The sequence below is a fragment of the Crocuta crocuta genome, unplaced genomic scaffold (genome assembly GCF_008692635.1).
Source record: "Crocuta crocuta isolate KB4526 unplaced genomic scaffold, BGI_CrCroc_1.0 scaffold561, whole genome shotgun sequence".
Taxonomy (NCBI): Eukaryota; Metazoa; Chordata; class Mammalia; order Carnivora; family Hyaenidae; genus Crocuta; species Crocuta crocuta.
In genome coordinates this window covers 1,265,463-1,289,393 of record NW_027530529.1, presented here as the reverse complement: position 1 = coordinate 1,289,393, position 23,931 = coordinate 1,265,463, and the positions used below count along the sequence as shown (strand labels likewise).

General features: G+C 53.7%; 2 protein-coding genes across 2 annotated transcripts in view; one reads left to right on the top strand and one right to left on the bottom strand.

Moving 5' to 3' along the window:
- The window catches only part of GAB2 (GRB2 associated binding protein 2), a 167,081-nt gene extending 150,301 nt beyond the window's left edge, over nt 1-16,780 (top strand). The window contains exons 4-10 of the mRNA XM_077767554.1: nt 6,971-7,563; nt 8,777-8,871; nt 9,831-10,095; nt 10,778-10,868; nt 11,154-11,256; nt 12,749-12,874; nt 13,473-16,780. Of these exons, the coding sequence (XP_077623680.1) occupies nt 6,971-7,563; nt 8,777-8,871; nt 9,831-10,095; nt 10,778-10,868; nt 11,154-11,256; nt 12,749-12,874; nt 13,473-13,616 (1,417 nt within the window). The 3' untranslated portion in view covers nt 13,617-16,780. The remainder of the gene's footprint in view (nt 1-6,970; nt 7,564-8,776; nt 8,872-9,830; nt 10,096-10,777; nt 10,869-11,153; nt 11,257-12,748; nt 12,875-13,472) is intronic.
- A 647-nt stretch (nt 16,781-17,427) lies between these two features.
- The window catches only part of USP35 (ubiquitin specific peptidase 35), a 60,217-nt gene continuing 53,713 nt past the window's right edge, over nt 17,428-23,931 (bottom strand). Inside the window, exons 9-12 of the mRNA XM_077767571.1 lie at nt 22,644-22,737; nt 21,654-21,760; nt 19,845-21,102; nt 17,428-18,550 (exon numbers count right to left, since the gene is read on the bottom strand). Of these exons, the coding sequence (XP_077623697.1) occupies nt 18,383-18,550; nt 19,845-21,102; nt 21,654-21,760; nt 22,644-22,737 (1,627 nt within the window). The 3' untranslated portion in view covers nt 17,428-18,382. The remainder of the gene's footprint in view (nt 18,551-19,844; nt 21,103-21,653; nt 21,761-22,643; nt 22,738-23,931) is intronic.

Below are 23,931 nucleotides of genomic sequence, written 5' to 3'. Positions count from 1 at the left end.
AAAGACCTCACGATAAAGTAGTGTTAATCCTAGGAATGCAAGGTTGGGTTTGACACTAAGAAACCAACCAGTGTAATCATTACATTAAGAGAATAAGTAACAAAATAATATAATCCTCACCTTAGTAGATGTAAAGAAAGCATTTAACAGAGCTCAATGCCTCTTCATAAAAATTTTTCTTAGAAAACTATAAATAGAGGAGAACTTTTTCAAACTAATAATAGACTTCTGAGAATAACCAACAGCTAATACCATACCTAACAGAGAAATCTTAAGCATACTCTCGTAATACCGGGGACAAGGACAGAATGCCTGCTCTCACCACTTCCATTCAACATTGTGCTAGAGATTCTAGCCAGTTCAGTGAGGGGACACAGGATAAAAGGCACAAAGATGAGAAAGAAAGATGTAACACTGTCTCTCTTTACAGGTGACTTGATTGCTTATATAAAAATTCTAAAAAATATAGAAAACAACTAAAATGAATAGCGAGTTTAGCAGGATCACAAGATAAATAATTATTATATAAAAACTGATTTTTACATACTAGCAGCAAACAATTGGAAAATGAACTTTAAAAAAATTCTCTATATAATGATGCCAAAAAACATGGACTATTTAGGAATGTAAAGGACACACAGGACCTCTTCACTGAAATCACTGTCACACACTGTTGAGGGAAATTAGAGACCTAAATACAGAGAGTGATAGACTATAGTTATGAACTGGAAGACCCTATATTATTAAAATGGAAAATCTTACCAAATTAATCTATAACTCCCTTGCAGTCCAAATAAAACTCCCAGTAAGATTTTTCATAGAAATTGTTAAGCTAACTTTAAAGTTTATATGAAAATACAGGGGCGCCTGGGTGGCTCAGTCAGTTGAGCGTCCAGCTTCAGGTCATGATCTCGCTGTTTGTGAATTTGAGCCCCGCGTCGGGCTCTGTGCTGACAGTTCGGAGCCTAGAGCCTGCTTCGGATTCTGTGTCTCCCTCTCTCTCTTTCCCTCCCTTGCTTATGCTCTCTCTCTCTCTCAAAGATAAACATTTATTTTTAAAAAGTTTATATGAAAATACAAACAACTTAGAATAACCATGATTTTTAAAAGAACAGCAACAAAGTTAGAGGACTTATACTCCCTGAGTTCAAGACTTGCAGTCAAAGGTTCACCAAGATGGCATTGCTTTGACGCAAAGACAAACACACACAGCTCACTAGAACAGAATAGTGAAGTGTGTGTGTGCACGTGCGCCTTTGTTGACAAAGATGCCAAAAGAAAAATGAAAGTCTTTTCTTTTTTACAGAAATTTTAAGCTTATTTATTTATTCTGAGAGAGTGCACACACAAGGGGAGAGGGCAGAAAGAGAGGGAGAAAAAGAGAGAGAGAATCACAAGCAGGATCCACACCCCATGCTGAGCCCAACACGGGGCTTAATCTCATGACCATGAGATCATGAGCTGAGCTGAAATTAGGAGTCAGATGCTTAACTGACTGAGCCACCCAAGCGCCCCAGGAAAATGCAGGTCTCTTCAACAAATGATGCTGGAACAGCTGGATATCCATATAGGAATTTAAAAAATAATAATAAACTAAAAAGGTTTTGATATCACACTACTCAAGAGTTAAATGTCTCAGAGACCTAAATGTAAAATCCAATACTGTGAAATTTCTAGAAGAAAACATCTTTGTAATCTTGAGGCAAGCCAAGATTTTCATAATAGGTTACAAAAAGCAGGAATCATAAAAGAAAATTAATAAAGTAGTCTAATCACAATTAAAACTTTTGCTCTTCAAAAAACCCCATTAGAAAACAAAATGTCAAGACACAAAATAGGAGAAAATATTCAAAACAAATATATCTGACACAGGATTTATTTCTAGGAAATATAAAGAACTATTACAACTTAAGACAAACAACCCAATGTTTTTAATGGGCAAAAAATTTGAACGGACACCTCGCAAAGACAAAGATACAGAAATGGCAGTGGAAGGTCTCTGGGTCACAAGGGAAATGTGAATTAAAACCTCTGAGCAATTTTGCTTCATCTCCACTGGAAGGGGTAAAATGAAAAAGACTGACAATATCAAGTATCGACATGGATGTGGATGTACTGCTTCTGACATTCCCATTACATACTAGGTGCTCTGGAAAAAAGAAACCATTCTTTACAGTTTACAAACCACCCTCCCATTAGTTACCTCACTTGATCTCCAAGATAACCTCCTAGGGTTACTTCTAAGTAGGGACTTGTAGGAGAGAACCAGCTCACTCATGTCTGCCTAGCATAGACCTAAATATGTCTGTTGAGACTATTATAGTGAAATAGTATTCACTGAGGCTAATAAGAACCAGCCATCTATCTATTCCTTTTTTCACTTATGGGGGAACCCGACATGCTGTACAGTAAATTAAGCGCCCCTAAAAGATAAAACTATGAATTATTTATCAGTACTTTTACTTCAGTTTTACCCACTATTCTTCCTTGGAGTACTGAATATGCATCCTGGCTAAAATGACTTCGTTCTCAAAATCTAGCTCTTCCCCTGAACACAAATAAGTAACTACTCAAAAGTAGTAACTATTGCCAAGGAAGGAGTTTTAGACAGACGCCATCAAGAAAAGCAGAGTCCTTTTAGTCTTTGAGGACCAGTTAGTGTCCCTGGATTCATTTTTCCCCTCTAGCCTTTTAGGGCCTCCTTTCAGAATTTAGACCTTTGCTGTCTTCCTATTTCAAGGNTTCTGCAGAAAGATGGTAGATAAGAAATAAAATCAGAGGGGCGCCTGGATGGCTCAGTGGGTTGGACATCTGACTCTTGATTTTGGCTCAGGTCACAGTCCCCAGGGATTGTGTGATCGAGTCCTGTGTCAGGCTCTGCATTGAGTGTGTAGCCTGCTTTTTAAGATTCTCTCTCTCTTCCTCTGCCCTTCTCTCCCTCTAGTGTGCTCTAAAATTTTAAAAAAAAAAAAAAAAAGTAAGAAATGTCACCTGAGACCTTACTTTTGGTTAATCATTTCTAAGACTTCTCTGACTCATTTACCTGACAGTGGCTTTGACTGACCAAAGGCAGAGAATATGCAACTTTTAGTTTCATATATATAACTTTGCTCTGTAACCACAATAAGAAGGCGAGCTCAAACTTGCAGCCAGAAGGGTTTGAGATGCAAAGATCACTCACTTCCCAGAGATTGTGAGACCGCATTTTCTGAGTTTTCTTCCCTCATTGGAAGGATCCATGTGGGATGGATTAAATGCAGGATGGTCCATGTGACCTCTTAAGATGGCCAGTGACTGTTACAGAACTAAATGGTGGTTAATGTACTTACAATCACTTGTGTATTAGCTTTCCTTAAATGGGAACATACCCATTAAAAATCAAACTGGGCTCCTCATTGTTAAGGTACTTGGAGTCCAGAAGGGTGAAATCATGGTGTTGTGCAGTACATAGAATTATATGGAAAAATGCCAAAGAGCTATTGCAAAATAAAGCGGTGAGGGAAAGTAGGAAACCGTTCCTAAAAGATAAGGGAGAGGTTTGGGGTAGGTGTTAAGACCAGAGCGAGATGTGATGTGACGGCGCCACCCACCAACAGCCGCAGGAATGGGAGCGAGAGGCTCTGCGCCTGGCTTGAGGGGGGATGTTTTCTGAAACTTGTCTCCGCTCCCCCGATCCGCCGCATGCTGAGCCCTGTGCCAGGGCCCAGGGGCCAGGGGGAAGCGTGAGACCCTGCGCGACGGCTTTCACACGAGGCAGAGCGAGTGTTCTGGTAGAAGCACAGTGTGTGGTGGGAGCACAGGGGAAGGAGTAAAAAGTGAAGAGGGAAAAACTAGAAGGCCTGTCGCACCTCTGTGGAGCAAAAGGGCCTCGTGTATGTATATATGTATGTATGTACTTTGTGTAAAATCCAGATGCATCAAAGAAGCTTTGCAGAGAGATAATAATGCCAGCCCAGGGCTGGGGCATAGACCACATGGGACACGTTCGGGGACAAGTGAGTCACCCAGTAGCTGAAGAGGAGGATGATGGGACAGCGGGGTGTCGGGACAGAAGCTAGTAGGTTCTGAAGGGGGAAGGTTTTCAGTCTGCTGACGCGGAGTATGGCCAAGCTCTGGAGACAGGACGGCAGCACCAACGCTTTTCTGTATTCATTCGTGTTCTTACACGTTCATTGGCTTGTCCATTCAACGAGCATTTATTCATCATTCTCCCTGTGACACCATTAATCCAGGGGCGAGGAAGGAAGAATGATAAGACCGTTTCTTTCCTGGAGGAAATCTCAGTCTGGTGGAGGGGACGGGTACCAGTGGTAACCGACACAGATAATCACTGCCACCTGCTCCAAGAACAGAGTGGAGCAAGTGATCGATTATGCTTGTTGGAGGCAGAGGATGGTCAGAAAAAGCTTTAAAAGGTGTGTCGGTTGAGCTGAGTTTTAGGGATAAATAGAGGCAGGAGCTCGCCAGACTGAAGCGGGAAGCCTTTCAGATGGCGGGGGCAATGCAACGGCCCCAGAAGCGCGGCTGCGTCACACACTGGGAGTAAGGGGCGCTTGCTGAGTGGGTTCAGAGTGGAAAGGGAAACCAGAAGAGACTGGAGAGGTAAGTTAGAGCTGGAATACGGCTTAGTCCTGAAGGCAGTGAGGCGATGTTGAAAATGTGTAAGCTGGGATGTCAGGAAAGTAAACGTCTGAAGGATACAGGGAGGATCAGAGAGGTCCTGACAGATGGGAAGGAGACACACTACTAGCCCTTTCATTTATGCAGAAGGAAAACCAGTAGGACCTGAACTGGGGTGGATTCAGTGGGACCCGACTGGGTGGTCGAGTGAGCAGTTATGATGTGGCTAAGTCCCGGGTTCCCGGCTTGAGTGACTGGTGTGCTCCTAAGACTGGACAGTCAGGAAGATGATGATGAGTTCGTTCTCGAATAAGGTTAAGGCTGGAATAAAATTATGTGAAACATTGAACAAGCTTTTTCGGTTACTACAGGATACGTGTGATGTGCTCCCCACCCCCACCCCACCTTAAAATCCTCCAGGGACTCCCCTGTTCCCAGCAGCCCCAGCCTGGCCCCTCCACTGTCACTGCTCAGCCCCACCTCCTAACACACTTGTTCCAGCCCGAGCAACTCGCACTTCCTTCACCTCGCTGGGTCGTGCTCTACTTCCGTATACCTCTAACTAGACCACCGTTTCCCGTTTTCCTTCTCTTGCTTTTTGCCTGGCCAATTTCGAGAGTCACTCAAAGATAAGATCTTCAAAGAAGCTTCCCCTGACGTTCTCTACCACCACCGCTAGGGAGGGTTAGTATAAATCTGCCAAAAGCTAAGTACTCACCCACATGATTGTAATGATTTGTATACACGTCCCCTCTTCCACCACTATGTCCCCCAGGACAGGAGGCATCTGTGTATCCACTGTGCCCAGCCCCGATGGAAAAGAGGACGTCAGTAAATGTTTGTTAAATGAACAGATCCCAGGGGGGGATTCCAGCCTTATATCTGCCATTGGCTCCACCATCCTTTGTTCCCAGCTCTCCATTATCTGGAGGCTAGGTGTTCAGTCACCTAGGCCCATGGCACTTGGCTTGGTTATGTGTGTGAAATGGAATAGAAAAAGAGGAAGAGCCCAGAGGCCCAAAGAGGAGGGCCGCTGAAGGTTTGAGGACTGAAATGGAACTCCCCAAGTGGTCAAGGATGCAAGTTTACAGGACAGCCTAGCCTAGACTAGCCCCGTGTCCCTTCTTCTCTCTAAACTACTGGGCCCTATTTTCTATCACCATCTGGTGGCCACATCCATAAATAACAAGCTCCCCAAGAGCTAAAGGAGCTTCTGTCAGGCACAGGTTCCATGGATTGGCCTCGGAGGGCTATAGCTCCTCGCCCACCCCAGCTGTAACATGCATATTTGTATGAATACAAGGTTTGCCTCATGCCGGTAAGAAGTACCAAGACCTTTTATGTTTTAATTATTATTTTATTTTACTTTATTTTACGTTATTTGAGAGCATGAGCCAGGAAGAGGGGCACAGGGTAAGAGAGAGAGAATCTCAAGCAGGCTCCATGCTCAGCATAGAGCCTGACATGGGCCTCCGTCCCACAACCCTGGGATCATGACCTGAACCGAAATCAAGAGTTGGATGCTCAACCCTCTGAGCCAGCCAGGCACCCTGGAAGAGCCAAGAACTTTTAATCAGATTCTTAAAGAAGCCTATAGTTTCCAAAAGGCTGACGGTGGGAAAACTTACACATAAAATAAATGGCTTGTTTGCTACTTTGTGACACCAATTTAAGGGTTCTTTCCACTGTCTCATGGCTTTTATATACAAATGTATGTATTCTGTGGTACTTACAGCAGCGAACAAGTGGGTGGCATAGCTGTCATGTTTATCCAGAGGGGTGAGGGGTAAGAGCGACCTCTGCCAATCACAGCCAGGTGGGGGTAAAGGGAGGGATAAATGCTAATACCACTAAACATCTATATATTAGATATACTGGAGTCAAATTTCTGAACAATCTTCAAAGTATGGGTTTTTTTTTTAATGTTTGTTTATTTTTGAAAAAGAGAATGCATGATCGGGGGCAGGGGAGGTGAGACAGAGAGAGAGGGAGACAGAGGATCCAAAGCAGGCTCTGTGCTGACAGCAGTGAGCCCCATGTGGGGCTTGAACTCACGAACCATAAGATTGTGACCTGAGCCAAAGTCTGAAGCTTACCTGACTGAGCCACTCAGGTGCCCCTAAAGTATGTTTTTAATCACTGTTTTTGGAGATACATTCACTGAAGCTCAGAGAAACTGCTTTGGCCAAAGTCACACAGCTAGTAAATCAAGATAAACCAGCCTGCCTCTTCAGCCTGTTTTGACTCATCAGTCAGCCCCCCAGGGCTGGGAAGAGCCAGCTTGCCTCCCGGCTAGACAGCCCCGGCCTCCTCTAACCTGCTCCGTCCCTTCCCTTCTTCTCTCTCTTAGGAGTGCCAGCTTCTCTCAGGGCACCAGGGCCTCGTTTCTCATGAGGAGCGACACAGCTGTACAGAAACTTGCCCAGGGCAATGGGCACTGCGTCAACGGGGTCAGCGGTCAAGTCCATGGCTTCTATAGCCTCCCCAAGCCGAGCCGGCACAATACAGAATTCAGAGACAGCACCTACGACCTCCCCCGGAGCCTGGCCTCCCACGGCCACACCAAGGGCAGCCTCACAGGCTCCGAGACCGATAATGAGGACATATACACCTTCAAGACACCCAGCAACACTCTATGCCGGGAGTTTGGGGACCTCCTGGTGGACAATATGGACGCTCCAGCCACCCCGCTCTCAGCCTACCAGATCCCTAGGACGTTCACGCTGGACAAGAACCACAACACCATGGCAGTGGCCACTCCCGGGGATTCGGCCGTAGCCCCCCCTCCCCGACCCCCCAAGCCAAGTCAGGCAGAAACACCTCGGTGGGGCAGCCCTCAGCAGAGACCTCCAGTCAGCGAAAGCAGCAGACACGTCGCCGCCGCTGCCACCATCCCCAGGCGCAATACCCTCCCGGCCATGGACAGCAGCCGGCTCCACCGAGGTTGGTGCAAACCCCGGCCGCCGCCCTGGGGAAGGGAGGGAGTGTAGCGGTTCTCAGTAGCGCGCTAGCCTTTGGCCATCCAGGCCGAGGAGACGCACAAGTTTGGACGTCTTGTACCCAGACCCCTTCCCTCCCAGCGGGGCCTCCAGCACTGGAGGCTAGTCGCGGAGTCCGCGGTGCAGGGGTGCAGCCGCCTCTGTCGGAGAGAAGTTACTGTTCTACTGAGGGAGATGGAACATTCTTGGTTAACCACGGCATCAATTATTATGGGTTTCAAAGTCCAAGTCATAATATTTGGTTCGTTTTTATATAAAACCAAAGACAAAAAGTAAATTTAGAGGACCATTTAAAACCGGAGCCAAACCCTATTAAAACAAATTTTCCAGCCGCTAAATATTTTCTGAGCCACACTTGAATCTCTGGTTAAAGTCTGCACTTGTCTCTGACGCATATACATTTTGTCTTTGGTTCCCCCCGAGCACATTCTAGCTCTGTGTAAGCCACCTCTGTTTGACGAAAGGCTACAGTAATATTAAATCCTTTCACTTTGCATCTTGATGAAGAGCTTGAAAGTCTGCTCTAACCCACCCTGTTGCCGAAGTCACCTAGTGACCCTGAGAGTTTGGTGGGACAAAGCCTCAGTCTCCCATTTCGTATGAGGCCCGTGCTAGTTAAGAGACATTCAGGGCTGCAGAGTCCGTCACTGGCAGAGGTGGGACTTGGACCCGGGGTCCTGAGTCTCGGCACAGTACTCTCTCAGTCCATCAGTCACCTTGTGCTTTGGAATTGACATGATACCGACGTAAATAAAACATGTCCCTGCCCTTCAGAGAGCTCACATCTAGCTGGGAAATAAAACCGACACACAGAAGTTGGTCAAGTATCCTTATTCCTGTAGCGTTTGTATGAGCGATGGCGGCGGGGAGTGGGACAGGCACCCAGTGGTGCAGGAGTTAGAGAGGCGCGTGCCTGACGGAAGAAGTAGTTCAGAAGGGACCCTCTGTCGGTGCCAACACTGGAGCTAGATCTAGACGCCTGGGGGGGAGGAATTTTTGAGCCGAGGCCTTACGTGACGGAAATAATACCCTATCACTTGGGGTGGAGAGTAGTATCTTCTGGAGTAAGACCCTGAGCGACCCTGGTGAGGGTTTGGGGAAGGGTCAGCACGTGGATCAGCTGTGAGTGCGCATGGATCTCCGTTCCTCTCTCGTAGCTTCCTCCTGTGAGTCCTACGAGTACCCCCAGCGAGGGGGCGAGAGCGCAGGCCGGTCTGCCGAGTCCATGAGTGATGCGGTCCGTTCTTTCCTGGTGAGTGAGGGGTCGGCCAGGGGGCCTCCGGCCAGCCCAGGGGGTTAAAGGTCACACCCCATGGAACAAGGGAGTGATGGCACCGCCCTCTCAGGACCCTGCCTAGTTTCTTGTCTCCGTTCAGATCCCGGGTTGAGTTTTTAGAAAGTAAGATTCAGGTGTCCGCTGTGGAAGTGTGCTAGACTATAGGACCCAGGCTCCGAGGGGAGGGGCTGCGGCGTGAGACTCCGCGTAGGGACAGGGCTCAGTCAGTCCTGCTGGCAGAATGATGGTCTGAGCACAGGGTCCCGGGCTGTCCTCGGGACAGGGCTGACCACGGCTCTCCGAGCAGACTCAGGCCTGGCTTCACGCCCGTTGGAAAGACTGGACGTTGGGTAACCAAAGCAGAAGCAGCTTAGTTGTGTGTGTGGACAGACAGGGCAGGAGTTGACCGCCTACAGCCAGGGGTAGTGCAGGGTTCCTGCGCTGTGCAACCTGGTGGCAGCTCCGAGTGCAGCTGGCGGTCACACCAAAGGCTGGGCTAGGGAAGCACAACCGGCCCGCACCTCGCCAGCCAGGGCCAGCTGCTTTCATGCTCCTTGCCCTGCTAGGGCTTGAGACGCTGGCCTGCTAATGGCGAGTGTGGACTTGGGGTGGAGTGACGGTCCTAAACCAAAGCTGTGTGTTCTGTGGCCTGCGCCCGCAGCCTTGGTCAGGCACCCAGAAAGCCTTGTGGACATAGCCACCAAGGGTATTTATTCTAAAGAACTGTTGCAAATTTTAAGCGGGTCACAAGGGATCATGGAAACTAGAAGGGACCCACAGACTTGATTTCTTTCTGCCTCCCCCTGCGCTTTCTTACTTGGTCTTCCCAGAGTAACTAACTCAGTTATAACTTCCCTTGTCTCGTATGTAAATTCTCACCCCTTCTTGTTTCTTCGTGGTAGTTACTGCTATATTTCTTCCACTCTCCCTCCCAGCCAGGGAAAACGCTCGTAGGCCGATCAGATAGCGCCAGTTCTGAGGACAACTACGTGCCCATGAATCCCGGTTCCTCCACCCTGCTGGCCAAGGAGCGAGCAGGTGATAATTCCCAGAGTGTCTACATCCCCATGAGCCCAGGACCCCATCACTTTGATGCGCTTGGCTACCCCTCAACAGCCCTTTCTCTGCACCGGGGGCCCAGCCGAGGGAGTGAGATCCAGCCACCCCCTGTCAACCGCAACCTCAAACCTGACCGGAAAGGTAAGTCCACTCTGTCTCCCGCCCCATCTCCGGACAGTGTCCAGGAACCATTTTCATTCATTCACTTTCTTTTGGGGATCGGGTAGAGCCTGAACTTTCCTTGCAGGGAAGTGTTCGGTCTCGGAACCACCCCAAACTCCCACACACGGCGCACTCAGTCGTTCCAGTGGTCTAGCAGCCTAGGGACCGGCTGCTGGAGCAGCCTGGGTAGGAGTGGGCATCAGGACCGGGCACATTAGAGCTCCAGCTCTGTCACCTGCCAACATGGGGTTCCAGGCAAGTCAGTGTGTGTCTCTGAGCCTTGTTTCTCATTTGAGAACTGTGGATACTTGCCTCCCAGAGCACTGAGGGACACAGGTGCTGTATCTGAAAGTGCCTTATAAAGCATGAGATGCTTTTGGAGGATATAGGATGAGTATTAAATCTGGGGGGAATAATCTCTTGTCAGACTCCATGTCCCCATTATGGATTCTGAAAATATGATTGCTACAGTGCAGACAAAATATCATTTGGGATCTGAAGACATGACCTCAAGGCCTATCAACATAGACAAAGATTATAGAACCTGCTGAGCCTCCGTTTCCCCGCTTACGAGTGGGAATACAAAAGCATCTACGTAATTGTGTGTGTGTGTGGCATTATCATCAGTGGCTGATCATTCAACTTTCTGTCCCTGCTCCAGCAAAGCCAACACCACTTGACCTGAGAAACAACACTGTCATCGATGAGCTCCCCTTCAAGTCCCCTGTCACCAAGTCTTGGTCTAGGGCTGTGTGAGTATCTGTTTGTGGACATGGGAGCTGGGAACAGGGCTGTGGGGAATGGCCAGGGGAAGGGCGGGTCCGGGGAGCTGCATCCCGATGCGGGCCACAGCTGAGCGGTCCCTTGGGCTCTCGGGGCTGGGTTTCCTCATCCGTGGAGACAGAGTGATGGTACCTGCCCTGTATCAGATCCAAACGTGATAATGGGAGTGTGTAGCTGTGAGGGCGGGGGTCTGGGTGCCAGGAGACAGAACTGCCCCCCCCCTCCCAAGCTTACTTGGTCTTCTCCCCACCCAGTCACACCTTCAACTCCACCTCCTCCCAGTACTGCCGCCCCATCTCCACACAGAGCATCACCAGCACGGACTCTGGAGACAGCGAAGAGAACTACGTCCCTATGGTACGTCCTCTGCGGTCCTCAGGAGTGCCCCCCTCAGGCTTCCCTGGGGCCCCCGCCGTTCCCCATGACTTGTGATTACTTTGCTGCTGCAGTCCTTCTTGAGCGCAAGTGTCAAGCACGGTCTCTGCCCTCCAGGAGGCCATGGGTTTAAAGGGCCATGAGAGAAGGTCTGCCTCTGTCAACTGTGACATGGGTGGCATGGTCAGTAGCCCTGGAGATGCAGTGCTGTGGGGACACACTTGTGGGATGGCCAGTCACATCAGGCTGGGGAGAGGAGAGGGGGAAACACAGAATGACAGTTAACTATGGCTACAGGTAGGGGTTGTGCTGAATCCAGATCATGAAGGACCCTGAATGCTGTCTTGGGAGGTCTGGACTTCCCTATGGGCGACAGGCAGCCCCAGAGGGTTTCGCAGGCCGGGCAATTAAAAAGCTGCTTCAGAAATCAGAGGGAGCGTGTAGACAAGGGCTAGAGAACCCTTCAGAGTTGGCTTCCTTCTTCTTTCAGAAGATCTCATTTCTGATTGTGTTATTCCCATAAGCAAGAATGTGAGCATAAGCATTTTTTTTTTAATCTTTATTTTTGAGAGAGCGCGTGAGCATGGGAGGGACAAACAGAGCCTGATACGGGGCTCAAACTCATGGACCATGAGATCATGACCGGAGCCGAAGTCAGATGCTTAACTGACAGAGCCACCCAGGCGCCCTGAGCCTAAGCATTTGTTGCTTGTTAGCACGACTCATGGCAGGGAAGGTCACAGTAGAGGTATAACCACAGGCAGCACAGGAGAAGTTTCCTCTCTGAGATTTTCATTGAAAAGGGAATGGCTGCCCAGCACCTGGGAGTTGCTGCATTAATAAAAGAACGAATCAACCAAACAATAAGCAGCAAAAACTGAACACAGGACAGTTGCCATGGTCATTAGAGTAGGACTTCAGGAAAACCGTAGACAGGTTGGCCTTGCCGTCTGGATGGAGACAGGACCCTAGAGTGTATCGCTTGTGCAGCCCAGGGCTGAGCAGACCTGGTGGGAGTGAGCCGCTTCGGGGTGACTGCCCTGCTCTGGGCCAGGGAGGGGAGCTTCAGAGAAGCAGGTTTGGTGTGACACCAGACTTTCCAGCATCCAGGGCATAAAGGAAATGTGCCCCTTCTTAGGCACCAGCAAAAAGGCCGGGTCTGTCGGGGAACAGAAGGGCCTAGAAGGGAGGCAGCGTGGCCCAGTGGGATCAGCACCGGTTTGGGAGTCAAAACACAGACCTGGCTCTCCTTCCTGCTCCTGAGCTTGCTTCTCTGAACCCCAGTTTTATCTAAGTTAAAAAAAAAAAAAATAGTAATAATACCTACATCACAGAATTGTGGTGAGGGCTTAGATGAGAACAGAAGTCCCTGGCCCAGGACTCCAAGCAGGCACTCTCCTCCCTCCCAGAGGTGTGTGTGGTCCGTTCGTCTGTCTCCTTAACTTACTGATGGTTTTTCCCTCCTTTGTGATAGCAAAACCCCGTGTCTGCGTCTCCCCTCCCCAGCGGCACCAGCAGTCCGGCCCCGAAGAAGAGCACGGGCAGCGTTGACTATCTGGCCCTGGACTTCCAGCCGAGCTCCCCCAGCCCCCACCGCAAGGTATGGGCCCCGGCCTGTCTGGGAGTGGTGGAGCTCCCGGGTGCGGACTACATACTGCCTTTCCTGGAGTCTGGGTCTTACAGGGCTCACATGCCTCCTCTCTCAAACACTAGGACCGGTTCGGCCAGCCCTCCCCCCTGTACGGCTGAGCAGGGGGCACACACCAGGGGGCATGAGCTGCTCAGGGTTACAGAGTGGGATCCAGGGTCCTGGTCTCAAGGTCCATCAACTAAGTGCCTCTGATACAGGGACCTGCAGAGGGGAACTCCTGGGCCCCGGAAAGCCCTCCACAGGAAGCATTCTTAGCTGCCGGGTGTCTGTGTGTGAGTGCTCCCCTCTGGCTGCTGCTTGCTGGCACCCAGCAAATTCTGTCTGGAAGAGTGGCCACTCTTCCCCTAGGAGCTGGGAAATCAGGAGGGCAGACAAGAGGCTGTTACATGAGCAGGAGGGACGATGTAGTCTGGGCTTTAAAGGCCAGTTTCGGAAACAGAAGACAGGCTCTCGAGGCCAGTCAGAGGCCCATCCCCTCGCTGTGCGGCAGCTCAGAACAAGCCCCGCTTCCTGACAACTCACAGCCACTTCCCTGTTCTGTCCTCAGCCGTCCACGTCCTCTGTGACTTCTGATGAGAAGGTGGACTACGTTCAGGTGGACAAGGAGAAGACCCAGGCCCTGCAGAGCACCATGCAGGAGTGGACGGATGTGCGGCAGTCCTCGGAGCCTTCCAAGGGCGCCAAGCTGTGACACAGGGGCCACCGAGTCTAGGGAGGCACCTGGAGGTCGAGTCTCCGGCACCTCCCCGTCTGTCTGCCCCCGTCTCCCGTTGTCCCCTCCACTCTGGCCTTCAAAGCACTTGCTGTCAGGGACCTTGAACCCTTCTCCTGGGAGGTAAGGGCCTGACTGAGGCACTACTCTGCCCACTCGGGGCCCACCTTTGATTTTTACCAGTCACGGCCCTGCCTCTACCCACCTTAGTTAGAGCTATTGCCAAAAAGCATCCTTCAGCCTCTTTCTGTCCCTTAGACCTGAATACCTACTAGGCGCTGGGAGGGGCTGGGGCTCTGAGCCAGATTCCACACCTCACATACGGTCTCGGCCCTCAAGCCTCTCCCTCCAGCTACTGGGCTACCTCTCCTTCAGTCCCACAAGATGCCACATCGTCTCGCTGGCCCTGGGCCCAGGGAGCCCAGGACCAGCAGACCAAAGTGGACATGGACTTCATCCTTGTCTGTCTTGGTAGGGGAGAGGCAAGGTCACGGAAAGATGGAGTTGAGAAGGGAGGTCAGAGGTGGTCTGGAAGGAGGGAGGAGTGAGATCCCAGATGCAGCAAGCAGGTGGTACGGGCAGGGGCCTCCTCACTTTGTGGCTGCTGTGGGCGGGGAGAGGGAGGAGGACAAAAGGAAGGAAAATGGAAGCCAGAAATCAGGAGCAGGTGGTGACAAGGACCCTGCAGGGTCAGGGTCCCCAGGACTGTGGAGCTTACAGGCCCTTCCCTAGGCATACCTGCTTGGAGGCTTGGACCGTGTGGGGTGGGGTGTGCAGCGGTACTGAGGGGAGGCGATGCAGGGTCAGGATGGAGCGTGGGACGGACTGGAGGCGCTGCCGGGCCGTACACTGTAGTGGGGAGGGTGCAGCAGGTGAGTTTGTGCAAGACGGGTTGGGGGAGTGGGCAGATGGCTGACGGGTGAGGAGGGTGGTGGGGCAGTGCCTGGGGAGGCAGAGTGGAGCAGAAAGTGAAGGAGCCATGTGTGCGGGGTGGGGCAGGGCCGACCGAAGGGGGCCGGGGAGAGCGGCGGCCCAAGCATCCCTAGGAGAGCTGGGGCTCGCGCCAGGGCCCAGCGCAGGTACGAGTGTGGTGCCGGGAGCCTGAGTGCTCACCCAGTTCTTCTCAGAGCTGCCGCTCCCTGCTAGCCCAGTGGCACCCCGGGGGGCCAGGAGAAGCCTGCCCTCTGCCCCCAGGGCCTGAAAGAGCATCACATCAGCCGTGCCCTCCCCTGCCGTGCACAGGCGGCAGGGCCTCACCCCAGCTACTTTCTGCTCAGCTGGAGCGGAGAGACCCAAATCTTCAGAGGTTGTATCCCTCCATGGGGGAACAGGCCGCCTTCCTCTCCCCCTGTCTAGCAGGGGTGGCTGCCGCTCACCGTTCTGCTCCTGCGAGCGCACACCTGGCCCTTCTCTAAGAAGCTCCCACCTGGCAGAAATTAGTTTCTGGACAGCAGCCCCCTCGCTCAGCGAGCATGCTGGGGCCGGGTTCTGGGCACACAGCCGATGAATCAGTTTGTGTGCTTGAGGAGACACCACGACAGTGGCAACAGCTGTGACAGTGGAAATGTTGATGGAGAGGAAAGGAAAAGAAGGCTGTGTCCGCAGGAGGTTGGTGCAGGTTGGGCAGGAGGCGGCGGTATCTAGGAAAAGGGGGTGCCTAACATGGGCCTTAGAGGAAGATGCAGGGCTGGGGGCCCCATGGAGGAAGAAGGGAAGAGAGACTGGGAACGCCTTTGGGAGTACGGAGGGGGGGTCTGGTCCTTCCCCAGCTCTGGGGCTGGTGGCCTACACCGTGTCCTCTAAGGCCCTCTCGGTGGGGTCTCGTAGGGCAGAGGGTTTAATGGTGCTCCCCGTCAGCCCCAGGACGCCCTAATCATGTCAGCACTTTCTGAACGTACCACAATGTGAATGAAACTGGCTGGAGTCTTTAGAAACGGAGGTGTTCGGATCTGCTGTCCAAGGAGGCCTCTTTGCGGCTCTTCGTTCCTGTACCTCCCAGACCCTTAGGAGGGAAGTGTAAGAGGAAATGGGCCTGTTGAAGGTGGAGACTCAGGCCTCACACCGACAGGTGTCTAGTATACATCTGTCAGTTCGGTTTAAAAAGCTCGTCAATGTCCCGCTGCCTGGTGGCCTGGCAAGAACAGACCCCAGGCTGGGGCCGCCTTCCCAGCCTAGCACAGCTCCCACGAGGACTCCACCTCTGCAAAGTTACACTGGAGCAGGGACACGGGCAAAGCCAGGTGTGAAGGAGCCACCCTCTTTGAAAGGGTGTTAGATTAGTCCCTGAGGGAGAACTCCCTGTTCTGGAACATCTTTCCAAGGGTCTGGCTCACCAGGGATGAGGAGCACCCAGAGCATCATTAGTTAACCCAGCCCCCTCCCGCAGATGGACTTCAGTAACGTCTACATTGGAAACCCTTCAGCTATGTCCCGTTCCTAGGAGAGAAGCACAACTATTCTGGCGTGAGTGGAGCAAGGGCTCAACTCCAGCCTGCCCTCTGGCCCCTTTACTTGCTGCAGGGCTACGGCCTTGGCCCCCACCCCTGTCCCCTTTTGCCAGAGCTCCGGACTCCAGAGGACAGGGCAGAGGCAAGGTAGCACTTGGTCTGCAAACTGAGGGAAGCGGGGCTGGGCACGTAAGCTCTGAAGCTCCCTCTTCTCTGGGGGGTGGGGGGAGGGCCTGCAGTTTGGGGCTCCCCCGGTGGCCTACTGCGGGGGCCCCTGGAGATTCAGGATGTCATGTGGTAGTTGGTGGTGTGTATTCTTGTGTGTTGGCTACACGTATCTTGAAATTTAGAATCATGTCGCACAGAATTGTCTATGTGTCGGGAAGAGAAAATGGGCTAGCAGCCCAGTCTTAGGTTCTTGCCCTGTTAGACCATTTAAAATTGACATTTAATTTTTCAAATCACTGTTGGTGCCTAATCACTTAAGTTATTAATTTATTCTGTTTTCTTTTAAAAAAAAAAATTGTAACCTGTATTTATCCTCTGGGAGTAGGTGCGGGGTGGGGTGGGAGCGTATTCCAGTGGGTCCTGTTTTTGCTGTGGTGACACATGGTACAGGCCTGGAGCTTGCAGGTCCCTTCTTACTGTGGTGGTGGAGCAGGACAACAATAAAGTCCATTAGAAGCAAACGGAGAAGCCTGCCTCATCTGAAGGGGATGGGGCCCACCCGCACGCACCCCCCGCCTGGGGGCCCCGGGAGAGTGCCACCTGCCCCCTTTCACTTCACTAGTAAGTGACTGGGTACTTGTCCTTACCTTGGAGTATGCATTTCTGACGTGTAACGTGGTGCACGGAGCGTGGAGAGGAATTCTGAGCCTGACATGGTCGCTCACAGCCTACGGGCCCAGCTTCTGGTATGAGGTCTCAAGGGTCCTTCCCACCTAGAGCACCTCAATCCAGCACTGAGCCCCTGGCCGCACCACTGCCTCCCTCCCTTCTAGAAGACGGGCGGGGTTGGTGGAAAGGGCTTGTGCGTCTCAAGCTGCGAGAAGAGCAAGGCGCAGGCCCTGGAGACATGAGGGGGCTGCCTCCCACCTTCCTGTGCCCCAAGGTTCTTGGAGGAAGGTGGGAGCGGCACTAGCCAGTCCTGGGCCGTTTGGAGCTCTCAGGATACGGAGCCCCGTGGTCTTCCTGCTGCCCGCACCCAGGTATGACCCCCCGCCCCCCACCCGCCGTTCCCAGCTCAGCCCAGGGGGCAGGGTCCTCACCTTTAACTCACCTCCCATGGCATATCACTAGAACCTAAGGGCACGGCCGACATCACAGCCACTGAGACAGAAGAATGACATCTTTAAAGGCTTCAGAGAACCTATTTTTATTCGTTTGAGACCCTGAGTCTCTCTCCTCTCCATTTAGAAGGGTACAGCAGTGTCAGGGCACAATGAGGTCAATAGCTGCTCCTCCACCAAACCATCCCCTCCCCCCCAGGCCACCGCCCTAAGCTCTAAAGCCCCCTGAGGAGGAGCTGAGCCAGCCAGCTTTCCTCCGGACGGACTGTGGCTTCACGAGCAACACACACACATTCGCAGTAAAATAAGGATTCTCTATCTTAACCAGAAAGGGGATGCAAAAGGTGGCAGCTCAGGCACTGAGGCAGGCTAGGGGGACGAGGTCTGGAGATTAAGGGTCTCCCGCTGTGACCAGGGGACTGTCCTCCGCTCTAGGCACCGCTCTTGCGTGTGGAGGGAGACGGTCTCTGAGCCAGGCTGCTTCCCACCTCCACGCCTCTCGAGAAAAGTACAAAGGGCGCAGGCAACCACATACAGTGCCTGTGACACCCGCTCAGACAGACAAGGTGGTGGCCACCGCTGTGACACCCCGGCCCCCAGATCCTGCTCTGCTTTTTATAGTAGAGAGCAATAGGATTGTCTGAAAGGAGCTAGAAGGTAACTGCTACTTGATGCCAAAACGCTAGAGCTGTGGAGTTCAGCCCTGCTGGGGAGACGGGGGGCAAGGCCCAGACAGTGTCTATCTAAGCTGCTTCCAGTGGAGCAGGACACTTGGGTGTAAAATCTCAAAGGAGCCGATCCCAGTGGCGGGGGCTTGGGGCTCACCTCCGTATCTGAGTCGCTGCAGACCCTTCAGGCTGAGGTCCGGCGTCCCAGAAGCTTCCACGCCACCTCTCCTGCCTCCTCAGACCCCACGTGGCAGAGCGCCTCTGCCTCCGTCCCCACCCAGTTCCCGGAGGGAAGGGGTCACGGTCCTTCCCGGAGGTTTCGGGCTGGGGCAGAGTCCACATTAGAAGACCAGTCTGTGGAAGTCCCCACCACTGCCACCTGCGGGACTGCAGCCGCCCGGAGAGCCTTCGTCCTCATCCTTGTCTTCGTCGAAGCCCCTGCCCCAGTGCGGAGATGCGGGCAGTGCGGAGATGTAGGCCGCCCTGCTCCGGGCCTCCTTCTCCTGCTCCTGGGAACACAGGTGGGGGGCGGGGGAGCCGGTTAACACTCAGCCTCGGAAGCCAGGCGTCCCTTCTTGCCCCACCCCCACGCCATCCAGCACAGCGTCTCTGAGGGTCTTTCGCGGCCCCCAGGGCCACACACACGCAGGGGCCACAGCTTCTGCCGAGGGTGTTCCAGCGCAGTGGGAGGATGGGGGGGAGAGATCCTTCCTTCTACCCTCTATCTCGGCTTCAAAACCCTTCTTCCTTCTCCCAGCAAAAACTCCCAGCCCCTGGGATAAAAGGAACGCATTCATACAAGATTGTGAATAACCCACAAGGGCCTGATGTGGCACCAGGGACTCAGGTCACAGCACACAGGGACCTCTCCACAGGGTTCCTGACGCGGCTGTCCAGCTCACTGCCTCTCGAGGCGTTAGGAACAAACTCACCGGTGAGAAACGGTCTTCCTGGGACTGAACCGAGGCCAGCCTCGCAGAGACTCCTCCCCCTGGCGGCCCAGCAGAACTGTACTATCAGGCCTGCTGTCCCCACACGAGACACCGACTCCAGGCACTAATATCCGCAGGGCCTGGGGGGACCACTCTGGGTGGTTGTGACCTTTCCTTTTCCAGCCACTAAGTATTCCGATATTGCCCCTGACTAAAGAGGGGAGTGGACGGCACATAAGAAAAGGTTTGGGACAGGGTGGTCCCCGGGTACCCCTGGAAGCCTCGACTCTTCACTCACAAAACCCTGCGTTGCTCCTTCACACACACGACACAAGCGTTAATAAAAAGCTTTAAGTCTATTCCTGTGAAGTTAGGCGTTGTGTCGGTCTAGTCCACCAACATCTTCCCCGCACAAAGTAGGTGATGAAAGGAAAGTAGACAAAGGACATGGGACACCTGAGTGGCTCAGGTCATGATCTCACAGTGAGCTGGAGCCCCACATGGAACCTGCTTGGGATTCTCTCTCTCCACCTCTCCCTCACTCACACCACCTTTCTCTCAAAATGAACATCAAAAAAAAAAAAAAAAAAAAAAAAAACAAAGGATGGGCATCTGGGTGGCACAACTGGTTGAGCATTCGACTCTGGATCTGGGCTCAGGTCATGTTCTCAATGTGAGGTGGGGCCTGCTTCGGATTCTCTCTCCGGCCTTCCCCCCCCACCCCCACCCCTCCTGTGGGCTTTCTCTCTCATCAAAATAAACATTAAAAAGAGAAGGAGGCCACAGGAAAGCAAGAACTTATCCAAGCCTGTGGCTGTGCAGCGAAGGCCTCCACCCAGGAGACCAGCCCGGCGCGGGTGGGCCTGCTCACCTGCAGGTAAAGGATGTTGTCTTTGGAAATGGCCTCCATCAGGTCTTTGTGGAGGGTGGGCTCGGCCCGGCCTCTGGGAGAGCTGGGCTCGGCCTCGGGCCCCTCCCCGGGCCGCTGCCGGTAAAAGAGCACGTAGGCCGTGTCCTTGGGGAAGAAGGAGGTGACGTTACTGACAGACTCGAAGGAAGAGAAGGACACCCGAGTGTCGTTGAAGAGGTACCACTGGTTCTCGGGCTCGGGCCTGTCGGCAGCGCCCAGGGAGGGGGCCGGGCGGGCGGCGCCCTCGCGGGCGTAGCAGTAGTAGTGGCCGCTCTCCGAGGACACTCCCGAGTGCACGACGACGCTGCAGAGGTCGTAGGCCTGGCCCCGGCCGCCCGCCAGCGGCAGGCGGAGCAGCAAGGGGATGGAGACGTCGTCCAGGATCTTGCGGCGGCGCATGGAGCGCAGGTCGAAGGAGAAGCGCAGCAGGGTCAGGATGAGGTAGCGCGGCCCCTGGCTCAGCTCCACCGCCTTCTCGGCGTCCTGCAGCGAGGCGCAGGGCTCGCAGTAGTAGCGGTTCTCGGCCGTCAGCCGCTCGGGGGACAGGAAGTAGTTGACCAGGTCCAGGACGGACCGGGAGCCCTCCCCGGCGGCGCCCCCGGGGGTCCCCGGCCCCGCGCCGTCTTCTTCCTTCTCCGTCGCGGTTTCCACTTCCTTCTCCGCCTTCTCTTCCGCCGCCGCCGCCGCCGGCTTCTCTTTCTCGTCTTGCTCCTGCTCCTGGGGCCTCTCCTCCTCCCGAGCCGCCGCCGCCACCTCCTCCTCCGCTGCCTTCTCGCTCTCGGCCTTCTCCTCCCCACTGCTCTGCCCCCCAGGTCCCTGGGGGCCCAGGCTTTCAACGTCCAGGAGGGCGGCGGGCGCGTCCCCCGTGACGCACTGTTTCCTCTGCCTCCGAGGACCCCCTCTGCTTGGACCCTGCGCTTGGGATGGTGACGGGGGGTCCCGGACCCCAACGGCCTCCGCAGGGAACATCACTGAGCCCAGGCGGCGGCGGCGACAGCGCTCAGCCGGCGGGAAAGCAAGCGAGAGGTCCGTGAAGGCCTCCTCCCTGGAGGAGACATTGAGGCAGTGGAGGCAGCGGATCCGAGTCACGATCTTGCCTCCGAACATCTTCTCCACAGACGTGGGACTCGGGCCGGGGGGCTCCTCGGGCGGGGAGGGCGAGCTGGACTGCTTGAGCTTCTGGCAGATCCTCGTGCCGGTCTTCTCCTCCTCGTGTAGCCTAAGCAGAGCGCGGGGCCTTGGCACACATGCACTGCCCCCTGCCCGCTGCTCAGGCCGGACTAGTGCCATCTACCTTCGCTGCAGGAGACGCGCGCAGGGGAGACGCGCGCAGGGGAGACGCGCGCAGGGGAGACGCGCGCAGGGGAGACGCGCGCAGGGGAGACGCGCGCAGGGACTACACATACGTGTGCAAGATATCATCCATGCGCGTGCACACTCACAAGCACACGTGCCACGTACTTCCCCCCCATTGACACAAACCTGCCCCACGAAGACAGGCCGTACCTGGTGCCCGTGCCCCCAGAGCTGGCTGAACAACGCGGCCCTGCACTCAGGCAAGCTCAGCACCCGCCTAAGCACGCTAACCCCTCCCGGTCACGCGCACAGCCCCTGCCCACCCCTCGCCGCACACATCTCCACGCCTTCCACAAGCGCAGTGTGGTGCCCCTTTGCAGGAGGAGGCAACAGAGCCCGAGGGACGGGCTATCCCACAGGCGCTCTTCTCCAGCCCTGAGGCCCCCATGCAGAGCCCGGTGTGGCCGCCCTCACCGATCCAACAGGTACTTCAGGTACTCGGAGCAGTCCTGCTGGGTGCCGGGGCTGAACCAGGGCGTCCAGGATGCAGACAGGAAGTTCTCTGGAGAAATGGCAGGCCTCTAGGACCAAGGCAGGTGACAGACACGGTCAGGAGCAGGACGCCGCGTGCTAGACCTGAGGGTCCGCCTGGGGATTCTCTGTCCCAAACTTCCTGGCCCCCTCTCTGAAGTCTTCCCTCCTCCCACCCAGTCCATGCAGCCTGCAAGCAGGGTGTTAGGCTCACAGAGAAGAACAGTCCTGGAGGAATTTGCTCTTTCCTGACAAATCTCCGGATCCTTCCTTGTTCAATGTCATTCCCTCTGCCTAACACACCTTTCCTCCATCAAAACCTTAGAGTTCAAGTCCCAGATGTACTGACACCTGTTCTGAGCCATATTCCGCCATCACCATCTGCTCCCCTCCTTTGCACGCACACGACACACTGCACTCCCCTCTGTGTGAGCACTACCGTTATCTGCAGTCCACTCCCCCACCAGACTGTGAGCTCTGTGAGGGCAGGAGCCAGGGCTTACTCATCTCCGGGGCCCCCACAGGGCCGCAGGTAACGCTCGGCCAAGGGCTTTGGTTTCCATGAGGGCAGAGACCATGAACAAAACAAATACAGCCCTCAGGTGCCCGGCAGGGCAAGTGTTCAAAATATGACAGCAGATGAGCAAAGCAGCATCTAACACAAGGGAGTGAATCACTGAGGGGACACACTGTGGGCAGAACACAAAAGGGGCTCAAAGAGGCACCCCCTCTCCTGTCCCACAAGGCCACCTCCTTCTCCTGTCCCACAAGGCACTAAATCGGCCATGAACCCATGCCAGCCCCCAACCTGGGGCTGAACAGCTTACATCAGGAAGTGGGGGCTTACAGCCAGACGCAGACAGGTCCTGGGGAAGGGAAGGGTGTCGGACCAGAGCCTTCTCTCCACCACACCCCAACTCCCCCTGCACTCACCTGGCTGTGCTCCAGGAAGGCGAAGAGCCACTGCAGCTTGGTCATCAAGGGCTGTGAATTGTTCTCCGTCAATCTGAGCACACAGTGTCTGAAGCTTCAAAATGAAGCAGAAGCATCCAGGGTAAGCCAAGGGCATCCAAGGAGCCCCTACTCACCCACAGCACAGGCAAACGGGGTACCCAGGTGAAAGGCAAAGCAGCCACTTAAATCTCGAGTCAGGCCAGGGGCCAGGGAAAAAGAGCAGATGAATAATCCTGCTTAGACAATGAGGTGGCCGCTGCAGCTCCTTCCAGTTCAGAAAGCTCAGGACTCCAAGATTCAAAGGTGCTAGGATCCTACAGTCTCGGAGTTCCAGGGTTGGAAGTCTCTGGAATGTACCAGAGTCTGTGCCAGTAAGGATCAGCACCAGCCACTGCAGCCATTCATGCCCTTCTCCCCCTTCCCTCAGAAATGGCATTCAGACCCACCCAGAGCAGCAGGCCCCGCTCCAACCCTGTCCCTCCAAGTCCCCTCTCACAGCCCCTTCTCAGCGCCCCTGCGCCATGGCCCTAGGACCACGCCGAGTGGTTCCCCTGCCTTCAAGTGAGGGCGGGGTCAATGTCAGTCTGCCAAATACAGAGGACACAGTGAGACCAGACTGACTCCCAGGAGCGGAGTATGATCCTGGGGGAGACCAGAGCCTACTACTGACACCCAGGTGGAACAAGCCAATCCCCAGGCTTCACCTCAGCCCCTGTTCTCACAAGCAGCTCCAGACAAACAGCACAGGCACCTTTCCATCCTGAGCCCACTGCATGTAACAGTGTTACCAAAGCGTGTTCCACCTAGCTACCTGCCTAGTTTAAGCTCAGAAGCTGAGTGAGCATTTAGGAACATGTACAGCGATCTGACCTCACTAGACTGTATAAGCACATGGCCTTTCTCCCGGTAAGTTATCTGACCATATTTTACAGAGGTTAACAGTCTGAGAAGACTGTAAACTGGAAAAACTAGTCCCTCACCAGGTCTGAGAAGTGAACACGTTAGTAAGTGCTAGAGATTAACTCCAACCTCTCCCTTGAAGCTCAGAGAAGAGAAACCAACTGAGGTCGTACCATAGGCCAGAGTAAAGCGTACCGGCTCTTTTACTTTTTAAAAAGATGTCTAAGTGTGGTGTTGATGAAAGCAGAGTCAAATGGATTAACAGAATGTAACAGAGAACCCAGAAATAGACCCCCATAAATATAGTCAACTGACCTTTGACAAAGGAGCAAAAGCAAAAAAAACAAAAAAAAAAAAAAAAAAAGGC